Genomic DNA, 11,989 nt, shown 5'->3' with positions numbered 1-11,989 from the left:
GTCATCACCACCCACCGCCAACTTTTACCAACGAATAGTGGGATTGACCGTCACATTATAACGCCCCCACGGCTGAAAGGAGCGAGCATGTTTGGTGGGACGGGGATTCGAACCCGCAACCCTCAGATTGCAAGTCGAGCGCCCTAGCCACCTGGCCATGCCGGGCCTATTGCCTCCTATTCTCCAGCATTTGAAGCTTACTTGTGCAACCATTACCTCCCCCAAAAGAATGCGTTTATTAACCTTGTTTCCGCCCCTTGAGTAGACTTTCAATTATTCTTTTTACCGAATAATTCAACAGAACTCTCTCATCAACAGAAACCATCATAAAAGCATTTTATTTTTGTAAGCGTGAACTATTTGATCATATATTTAGTGAAAACGATCCAAGTTGTGGACCATCTCTCTTACAAAATGGGAAATTCATGCTGCAGAATTTTGTTTTTGACGGATACGATATATTCAATATAAGCCTGATTTCTGATTAATGCAAAACTGCACGACAACGCTCACTCTACAGAGAATTAAGTCACATTTTACAAGAATGTTGTTTCTAGACCTGTGTTGCCCTCAGAATTACTTCCTTCATCGTCGACCGTGCTCATTCTGATGGCGATTATTACAGACTTTACCAGTACGTGGACGTTGGCTTCCTAAATCATATTTAAGCAGGAAATAACGCCATTGCACCTACAGACTGTATCGTGTGATTTGATAGGTATTTGGTTGAATGGGATTTCAGTTTCTTTAGCCTTTTTTACTCAACAGCCACTGATTTTGAGTTGTGTCTCAAAGCTTCTGGACTTTTGACTAGTGAGCCCTGTTAGCTTTTGGTCTTTATTTATTATCTTAACACTAAAAATAAACGCCCTTATAACACCAAAATGGTATGTTTTGGCAAACGCCCCTGAAGAAACTGTAAAGCGAAACGTTAAGTGTCTAATTAAATAAAAACAACATTTTGGTCTTATAAGGTCGTATATTTCTAGAATTAACATGTCTTTCTATACACCAATATACAGTACAGAAATTAAATAATGAGTTTATCTATTGTTAATGGTATCTTCTTAATGGTACTAGAAAATATGCCCAGTTTCATCGTAATGGTGGTTTTCGTAATCATAATTATTACAGGTTCAGACATTGCTCTGGATTGGCATAGGGTATGGGTTTGGAGACTTTTGTTCTCCTAAACACTGAGAACATGGAAGGGTTCCATTTTTTAAATGTGTGCTCACGTGTTTGACAATCAAGCTATAGGCATATTCTTCTTTATAAAAGGTAGTTACACATTCTTCCTGCTATAAATCTAACCTTGGTGACATTACTCGTCGAACAGTCGGAATTCACCGTTAACTAAACATAAAAGTGTGAAACATGTTACCCATGATGCAACACTACCACATTAAAAACTACAAGTCATTCTATTTAGAATGATTAACTGCCTGTATAAACACTGAAGAGAGCATTAGTCCAGCAGTACAACTTTATAAAATTGAAACTGTTAGTTCTTCCTGAACGGTAGTTTGGTTAACAACCTACCCCCCCACGTACCCGCTGAACGGTAGTTTGGTTAACAAGCTACCCCCCCCCCCACACACATAGCCGCTGAACTAATAGATCTGCTATGTAAAGTTTTAGCTAATACTTCTCACCGTAATAGTTGCTACATTAAGATTTTTTAACGCTTGTACATCTTTACAGAAATCGTGACGACTATGAAAGTGTAGTTACATAGACTCGCATGTTAATACCACATTAGTTGTTTTGAACAAATTTATTCGTACATTGTAATTGGTGGTTTATTTTAACTGGATTAGCTATGTGAATTACTAGTAGTATGATACAAATTAACTATACTTACTATAGGGTTGACAATGAGTGGAACTTTACTCTTATCCTTAACGAAAGCGACGGTGGAGGAATAAAGAACAAATGGCGTCCAACACACAAGAAAACACGATAGAACCAGGAATAGAGTTACTGACATCCGTTTTTGTTGCATTAATGTATTTTGAAGGGGAATATTAGACGTTTCTCGTATCCTGTGCATGTGTTCGTCTATCTCTTGGAAGATTCGGCAATAACAGAAGATCATCACTGCCAGTGGTATCAGGTAGTTAGTGGTAGTAATGACGATGGAGTGAGAATAGTCCAACAAGCCATCAGGAAGACTAGGACCACATTGTGAAGAACCTAACTTATAGATGATATTGTTCCAGCCCACCAGAGGTCCTGTAGCACACAGAGCCGACCAACACCAAGCTGCAGCAATCATGATGAGGATCCTTCGGGGATTCATTGCTCGACTAAAGGGCCGAGTGATGGAGATATACTTATGAATGCTAATGTACATCAAAGTATGGATAGAACAAATTAAAAGCAAAGCCATGGTGAATCCATTCAGCTTACAGAAAAAGTCGCCCATGATCCAGTCTCCGTGATTTATGGTCACTAAAGAAACGGGCATATCAATTGCCGCGGTCAAAACGTCAGCCACTGCTAAGTTAACGATAAACATGTTGGTTCTGGTCCGCATTCCTTTGTGCCGGACTATAGTTAAGATTACCATGATGTTTCCAAAGATCGACAGAATGATGAAGATCACTATCGCCATAGACATGGGAACAACAACGGGAATTCCATAGTAATGATACGTACTAGATGCTTGGTTATTTGTTTCATTGCTTCCTTCTTCCCTCTCAGTCAAGTGTGGACTTGTCGTTGATGTAACATTCATCTTCTCCAGCTTCCCCCGAAACTTAAATAACTCAAGCTAAATGAACAAGGCAGGCCAACATAAGCTGAAAAATCCGCTTCTTTCAACAAAGAATTGTTAGTCTTCTTCGCAAAACGATAAGTACCTGTAAGATAATAACAGTAAAAATCAATACAATATATATTTAATACCTGGCAAATGCAATTGTTTGATTACCTGTCTAGTTAACAAGTGCATAAACGGCTGTCGGGGATTATATATATTGGCTAGTTGGTTAAATTTAAAATAAGCATATCGTTGTGCTTCAACACTCCATTGAAGTTCACTAGCGTCTTTATAAACTAGGTTTTGTCTAACTTGGAATTGGGAAACACATTCAAGAAAATATGCAAGAATTATCACCAATATTAAATTAAGCTCTGAAGTCCGGCTTTGAAATTTCCTATACTTCATAATATAAGCATTTTAGTTGGAAAAACTCGAGTATTTACTAGCTCTTAAACATTTATACTTGCCAATAAGTTTATCGATAGAAATAAAAACATTGCGTTATATTTTAGAAAAGTGTATAGAAGAGAAAACTGACTGCTGAAGTAACGAAAAGATATAACACTTCACATATTAAAATTATTCCCCACATTTTTCAATTGTTTAAAAAGAAACCAACATTTCCCTTACAAATGGTAGCGTTATAATGAGGCTGTACTGTATACTGATAACATGGAATGCGAGCCTGTTGAAAGAAAGAGGACAGCACAAAATCAATAATATATTTACATTAGTAAATAAACAGCATTTTATTTAGGAATTAACAACTTGGTGGGGTCTAAAGCATATTTTCACCCAAAAGTTAAGCCATACGAACTGGCTGATTCCAAAAACTATGAATATGGCAAAGGGTGGTGCTGGTAGAGTTTTTCGAAATACCGATTTTTTAAATTTATTTATGTTTTTTTGCTCTTTGATTATATAAAGTATATATAAAGTAATATATATATATATATTACTTTATGAAGATAACCATGATGGCCAGCCGCCCCAATTACTCCTGGATTAGCCCATAGTATATTTAAATAGGTCTATATTAAAGTGTCGAAACATATTAGCGTGAAGAATCTTTCTTCAAGTAAAAGAAAGCACAATCTTACCATACATCATTAACATTAGTCAAGAACAGATATTACACAACAAATCAAGAAACACAGGTAGAGCTTATAGAAAAGAAGTCGATCGCGTTTTCTACTGTAAAAACAATTTTAAATACATCACAGCATTTGAATGATAAAAAAAACGGAGCTATTTCGTACGAAATAGAAAATATTTTTAAACCTTCATATTTCCAACAGTAAAGCTTTCGGAGCATCTAACAATTGGAAATGTTTCGTAATTAGCAATGATTTGTTAATTATCTATCCTATACGATATACGCTCTTATTTTCCAATAATTGTAGCAATATTCTTTAAACTGCTGTCAGTTAAACCCCCCCCCCCTCTAGTGGTACAGCAGCATGTCTGCGGACTTACAACGCTAGAACTCGGGTTTCGATACTCATGGTGGGCAGAGCGCAGATAGCCCATTGTGTAGCTTTTTGCTCAGCTACAAACAAAAACAAAAAACAAAGCAAACAGCTAAAAGGACCGAGCGCGGCCCAGTGGTTAGTCTATCACTTCAAAATTTGGGACGTTTAGAGCAGATAGCCCTCGTGTGGCCTCGCGTGAAATCCAACAAAACATAGTTAAAGCATGAAAAAAAAAAGTAAATTAAAAGAGAGGACTCAGCTCTTTAAAATTGCTATCGACACTTAGCATCTGTATAGAATAATACTATAATGATAATAATTCAGGACACTCCACTTTTGGTAAACGCTTGCGAAACCCGTCAATATACAGTATTGTTAAGTTGAGACACGGGTGGAAGAAGCAAACGTTACGTGGGAGAAGGGAAGAGGGAGGGAGGGGGGGGGCTAAAATGAATGAGAGATCTAAGAATAGCAATTCAATGGGATTGGGGGTAGAAAGCCATGAAAATGTGACATTTATAGACTTCAAATGAAGCAATTCCTATAATATACAATGGTAACACGCGGACATGTAATGTATGGCAACAATAACACTATTCAACGTATTAACCTTCTATCATCAATACTGGAACAACTTTTACAGCGAGAGTGCTTATATACACACTGAACAAAATCGAAACTAATGTATGATAAGAACCACGCATGTGCAGCACACCTCTGATAAATCAGGCTGTGCTACTGCACCCTCAGCACCACTGGTCAGTTTATTACATAGGATTAGCTTCATTGATTAACAATTTACATTTTGGTTTTGATCTACAGAAGACATTGATAATTGTTCCTTAATATTAGTTAAGCGAAAGCAATAAAACAACGAAAATTACAAACCATAAGAAACTGAAGTAATTTTGTTGTTGTGGTTGTTGAATTTCGCGCAGAGCTACTCGAGGGCTATCCGCCCCTAAATTTAGAAGTGATAAACTAGAAGGAAAACAGCTAGTATTGGACCACTTCAATCTAATAGTGATATTTACCATCACATTATAAATACCTCCATAGCTGAAAGGGTGAGCAAGTTCTGTGGTGGGATTCGTATCCGCGACCCTCATGTTTGGAGTCGAGTGTTCTATCCACCAGGCATGTTTTGTTGCTTTTGTAGTTAGGAGAAGCAAGATAAAGGTTTGTCAATTTTCTTCACAAATTAAGTTCAAGTAAAATTTGTAGAATATTGGCAGCTAATCACGAAAGACTATCTACAGTGTAAAGTTTGGGAATAAAATTTAGTCAGAATTATAAATATGGACGATTTCTTTTTTTTAACTATTGAATGTCCAAACAAAATTGCCAACTTCAAAATATATGTAAAAAGTAATCTTTTAAAGCCAATAAAATAAAGTTGTTCAGTTCATTAGAGAAACCAATCGCCTAAAAGCAACAATCAGAACAGTTATTATTTATTATACACAAGAACATTTTATTTGTAAACTTTAGGCCAGCGGTTCCTAATCTGTGATCTACAGAACTCCCTTCATGTGGTTGGTGGAAAGGTTGCATAATTACGGAAAGAAGGCAGAAGAGTAAATAGTACACATCTTAATATAATCAGCAGATATAAAAAACAAATCAGGTTGTCCGCAAACACGAAAGTTTGAGAACCACTGCTCTAGATCAATTACAACTAAATGCAGGAAATCTACAAACGTAAACAACTGCCGGAAAGAGAAGGGGAATAGGAGGTGGGGGGTAAAGAATTAAGCCAATGTAAACTTTCTTATGCAAGTACTGCATTACCAGTGCCACGAGTACATTGTGGTATAAAACAAAACATGAAAAAACGCTGAAGGAAAATGACATGTAAGCAAGTTAATAAAAGTCTTTAAATATATCTTGCCAGTTTATAAACATCAGGACTTTTAGTGTGGCGTTTCGGCATTATCGGGTTTTTCTTGACCAAAGGATATAGCATTTATAACCTTGTAATCTATAACTATTCCAGTAATCTTCATAACTATAACCATATCTGCATTACCAGTGCCACGTGTACATTGTGGTATAAAACGAAACATGAAAAAAACGTTGAAGGAAAATGACATGTGTGCAAGTTAAACAAAGTCTTTGAATAAATCTTGCCAGTTTATAAACAACAGGACTTTTAGTGTGGCGTCTAGCATTTATAACCTTGTAATCTATATTTATTCCAGAAATCTTCGTAGCTATATTAGATCTCAGAATTCTGAAGTATCCCGTTTGACATTGATTTTCTGTTCATCAGTATGGAAATATTATGCATTTAAACAAACACAATGTTTCTCTCGATGATTTAGAAAACGTATATGTATTCTTCCAAATAACCAGGTTTGGTTTAGTTTAAAAGCAGTAGATGTTTAATACAGTTTAAATTATTTGTTTATACTTTACTCTAAGAAACATGCCTGACACTTCGGCGCGTGCGTCATGTCTCTAGTTAAACCATTCGCAGCCTGTACATTTAGAACATTTCATTACAAGAGCAACACCTCATACTTTTGTTTTTAGAAATTCCTATCCGTTAGTAGATCTGGCAACATGATTCAAAAAATAATATACTGTTTGCTTAAACTGGTTGCAGAAAACGGCCGTATTTAGCTTGTTTGAGGACACCGTGCAATATTATGATACTAGAGGCTCTATTCCTCGGGGTGATTCAAAACTGAGCCCCACCCCCCTCCCCATGCAATAGCATGGGTTGGCTGCACCCCCTCTAAATCAAGTACTGGGTAGAAAAAAAAGAGAAGAATATTACCGTTTTATTTGATATTTCAAGCAATAATTAACAAAAAACGAAAAACTACTGGATCCTCTAATCATAAAAACATTTTTTCAGATGTTGTCCAATCTTCCATACCATGTTAGACGTTTCATGCCAGTTTTAAAAAGGTAAAAATGTCCCAAAAAGTAACCGTGATGTAAATTATTCATAACTGTTGCAAAGCTCCCTGCTATATAGTTATACCATAAATCACTAAGTATTTGAGCAATCCGGTTTATTAATGTACAAACAATTGTGAAATACAAAGATTTTATTTAGCGGATGAAAATTAGTTAGTTAACAGAAAAATAAGTTTTAGTTCGCTCAATGTTTTGTTATGTGCAACTTCAAGAGAGACTTCAGACAAAGTAGGAAATGTTCTAGAGAAATAACCCTCGGAGGTTCAACGGTAACTTTCTGGGGGTGTGCTTCCCCGCGGTGGACAGAGTACTGATAGCCTGTTGTGTAGATTTGTACTAAATACAATAATTTTGGAACTGTTAAACGAAAAGCTGAGCGAATTTTCTGCAGTTAAGACTCGTTTAATTAAATTATATATTTCAAATAATCCACGAGCATTAAAAAAAATAATCACCAGAAATATAACTAAGTGGCAAAGAGTAAATTGATCTAATATAATTTCCCCTTTTGATAGTTTTTTCTTTCCTCCTTGCATTTTACAAGATCACTTACACGACTGGTCAACAGATAAGATACAATCTCGCATTTTCCGGCGACCTATGTGTCAACGACACACAGGCGTTTCCGTTGAGACTCATTACTGAATTTAACGTAAGCCTAATACTGGTTTTCCAAACATAAAACGGAGCATCATTTTGATCATACAAACAAGGATTTTTTTGTTTGTTTTCCTAGAATGATGATAAAATAAAGTGTGAAATTGAGAGTAAGGTTTTAACTGTGTTAAGTACTTATTTCATGTTATCCAGTAAGGTTTTAACTGTGTTAAGTACTTATTTCATGTTATCCACTAAGTCAGCCATAGACTTAACACTGTTTATTAGTTTTCTGGATAGTTACCGAGAAAACGACTTTTTCCGAATAGTTTCTTCCGTATTTGTGAGGAAACAAACACTAAAAACAACGATCCCGTGGAATGATACATACAATCAACGAAGGCTACTAACAAAAGAAAAGTTATTCGGTTTCTTTTAGTTCATCTTCGTGAATACTTTAACATGTGGACTTCTTTACATATAATAATAAACGAAAAAGTTTGCCTTATTTAATGATAGTTATTCCATCCATTGAGTATTTAATAAGAATTCGGAGCTTCAACACTCACTAATTTAAACAAACATGGTAGTAGTCACAACACTAACTTATAGAAAACACGGTCGGGATAAAATACTAGTTAATTAGCAAAAGAACAAAACAAATTAAGTTATTAGGTTTTAAAAGCAAGCTACCAACATAGCTCATAACTTAAAATTAATTAATTACTTAATATAGCTCATATAATATACAGTTCTCATAAGTTATAATTATTGGAATGTATTGATTCGTCATTTGCGCATCCTTGATGTTAAGTGATATTTTTGGCCGTAATCCCAATCCTATCTCAAGGTTTAACCAGCTTCGAAGATTTAATTAAATTGCTATCAAATCCACATAGTAAGCTAAAAATGCAAGATAAACTGCATAATAGAAAACGTAAAGTAACAAACATAAAGATGTTAAATATTTTAACCAATAACGTTAATAAAACTAACATGAAAAACAACAACCGTTTGAATCACCGAGTTCCTTGAAATGCGTCTCCCCTAACAACGGCTTCTTACGTTACTGTCTAATTATACAGTTGGATAACACGACAGTACAGAGAGTACAACAAAATAAACTAATGTTTATGGAGATAAAGAACAACAACAAAAAACTAAAATTAAATGAATGACAAAACTGTGCAATAAATAGTAAACATATTAATACTCTAAACCGAAATAGCCAAGTCCAATAATAAATAAACAATTTACTAAGCTGCGTAACAAAATTAATTCGACTTTAACTAATCACCGACACACGTGGTCAACCTGCAGAGCAGTCAGCCAGACGTCAAGAAGTTAAACCTTAAGAACTAACCGAAGTGTATAAGTGATAATAGGATAAGAGAAAATTACATCAATAAGACTTAAAGAAATAACAATGGTAAATAAATGGTAAATTAAAGTAATAAACAAAAACTAATGACGTAATGTTATACAGTTCACACTAACTATAGTTAGTTAGTTAAACTAACGGAAGGTAAAACTAAGTTAAATCTCACCCCTAATATCTCGGATAGTTAATTTCACGGTAGTCTAAGAACAGCAGGGATATACAATACCCAACTGGGGATGCAATTGATCCCAGTGCAGCCGGGATATACAATACCCAACTGGGGATGCAATTGATCCCAGTGCAGCCGGGATATACAATACCCAACTGGGGATGCAATTGATCCCAGTGCAGCCGGGATATACAATACCCAACTGGGGATGCAATTGATCCCAGTGCAGCCGGGATACAATACCCAACTGGGGATGCAATTGATCACAGAAGAGTACAATACCAACCTCAAAACTGTTATAGCAGTGTTTTCTAAAGTGTGGGGCGCACCTCTCCAGGGGGACGCAAATTATCTCAAAAATAATAAGTAATTACTACAACACATAGCATTTATGTTTATCCCTGTATTACATCTCGTCAATTAAATCATTTTTCTCATTAGAAAAAAAAAAGAAGAGGGGAGGCACGCAAGAAAGAATATTTATTAAAGGGAAGTAAATGACTAAATTATAGCATCAATCAACCAAGAAGATAATCCTTGAGCTAAGGTATAATAAGCAACCAAGTATTTGTATAATCCTAGGTGGTTATCGTTTACTAACCAAAAATGTACACAATTCTAGAATATGATATAATATTAATCTAGTATTTATATAATCCTATTATATATATATTACATTGCGAAACGCCTAAAAAATACAAGTAGAAGTTAAATATTGTTTCATCTACAACTAGCTGGAGTACCCATTCGTTGGACGGGTGAAATAAAAACTCGTTTGTAACAAAGGATAGGAAATTGTGCTTTTTTCTTCTTAACATAATGAACATTAAAAGTGCAATAAACATACATAGAAGTATTAGTACTGAAAAGAAAGACAACTGTTTAAAAAACGTATGACCTTCACGTCATCCTGTATCAAGTTTGGTGCTGATTGATCAAGAAACGTGGAAACGTATAAAGAACAGACATACACACACACATATTGACATGTATTTATATAGAAGATGGGGGGTCCAACCCCCTTCATGACATTCCTTATGTGAACCTATATCATTGTCAATTTTGGTGCTGATTGGTCAAGAAATGTGGGAACATACAAGGCACGTATATGAAATGACAGATATACGACTGTGCATCTTTTTCTCGGCCATACACTTTGCTTTGTATATAATACATAGTAATTCAAAAGTTCATAAACGTTTACCTTAAGTCAGACAGACACACTACAAATTACCTCAGTATTGATATCACACGTATACGTTTCAATTATTGTTTTGTTTTTCAATAAATCAAGTGATATACACAGTTATCACAATTAAGCATGTGTCACATGAAACAGCATACTGGAATATATAAGAAGCTCATCTAAGTAAATATTAATCTTCATTTACAGATTATTCTACTAATGATCTTAACCTTCAACCAAGAGTTTGGAAACCAATATGTAAATATTCAATCTCATTATAATTCTGAATATAAAACATGATGAATATTCCTATCTATTAGCGTGAATTGCTGGTTGTTTAAACTGCCATGACGTGCATAAACAAATACTTACCTCATGACACACACAGTTGATAATAAATTCTGCAAACATAAACACGTGTTTATAGGTTGATGGATAAAACTACTACATGCTTGTTTGTTTTAGCACAAAGCTACGCAATAAACTATCTGCATCCATCGCGTTAAATCAAACCTCGGATTTTAGCGTTGTAATCCCGTAAGCTTATCGCTGATCCACTGGGGGACTAGAAATTACTTTCAGTAAACCTTATTTTCTAAGCATAAATGTATCCGTTTTAATTACCAGGATGAAAATTCGAAGTTTGTCCCAAGTAATAAAAACCTTCAAATTTATTTGTCGAGAATAGTACATGTCCATTAATTACCAAGCGTCAAAGTATCTAAGGCAAATAAAATAGTATAGATAATAAATCGAATATAGAAAAATACGAATCAAAACATCTCATTTGAAAACAACCAACATATTAAAGATATGAGGCAACACAATTGAAAAAAAAGTAACCGCAAAAACCCCACTTATACTATAAACAACAACATAACTGTCTAAATCTAAAACGTGACAAATGGCTACTGGTTGGAAGTAGTATCAGTGAGAATATCATAACTGATGGTATTAAAGTATAGGTGACTGTCGAAAATATTTGTTTCAGGCAAAGTTGTACAATGGACTACATGCAATGTATTCACCGCAGGGAACGAGTCCCTTACGCCTACCGCCGAGACACCGAGGAATTTAACTGTCAGTAAACTTGCCAAAAGTGAATAAAATAAACGTTATATGATGGCCAAATGATGGATTAAGTGTGGACTATTACAATATATAGTTTTAGGCAATGAGAAACAGATTACCTCAATTGTCAGATTAATTTATATATTTGATTGAGAATAAATTTAGTAAATCCGCATATTATATACATATACACACACACACATACACACAAATATAAACTTAAAAGTATTGTTCGTTTGTTTGTTTTTTTGGCAGAAAACGGCATACACATCGTACTGTTTGTTTGTTTGTTTTTTAGCAGAAAACGGCATATACATCGTACTGTTTGTTTGTTTGTTTTTTAGCAGAAAACGGCATATACATCGTATTGTTTGTTTGTTTTTTAGCAGAAAACGGCATATACATCGTATTGTTTGTT

The 11,989-nt window shown here is 34.9% G+C and overlaps 1 protein-coding gene across 4 annotated transcripts in view; it reads right to left on the bottom strand.

The window, feature by feature from the left end:
* Positions 1–11,989, bottom strand: part of LOC106478784 (histamine H2 receptor-like) — a 57,118-nt gene that overhangs the window by 7,541 nt on the left and 37,588 nt on the right. For all 4 annotated transcript variants that reach the window (XM_013939349.2, XM_022382436.1, XM_022382435.1 and 1 more), the window contains exon 2: positions 1,865–2,864. In XM_013939349.2, coding sequence (XP_013794803.1) covers positions 1,865–2,740 — 876 coding nt within the window. In that variant the 5' untranslated portion in view covers positions 2,741–2,864. The remainder of the gene's footprint in view (positions 1–1,864; positions 2,865–11,989) is intronic.

Source organism: Limulus polyphemus, unplaced genomic scaffold (assembly GCF_000517525.1).
Source record: "Limulus polyphemus unplaced genomic scaffold, Limulus_polyphemus-2.1.2 Scaffold249, whole genome shotgun sequence".
Lineage (NCBI taxonomy): Eukaryota > Metazoa > Arthropoda > Merostomata > Xiphosura > Limulidae > Limulus > Limulus polyphemus.
The sequence above is the reverse complement of the archived record's forward strand: the minus strand, read 5'-3'. Positions and strand labels throughout refer to the sequence as shown.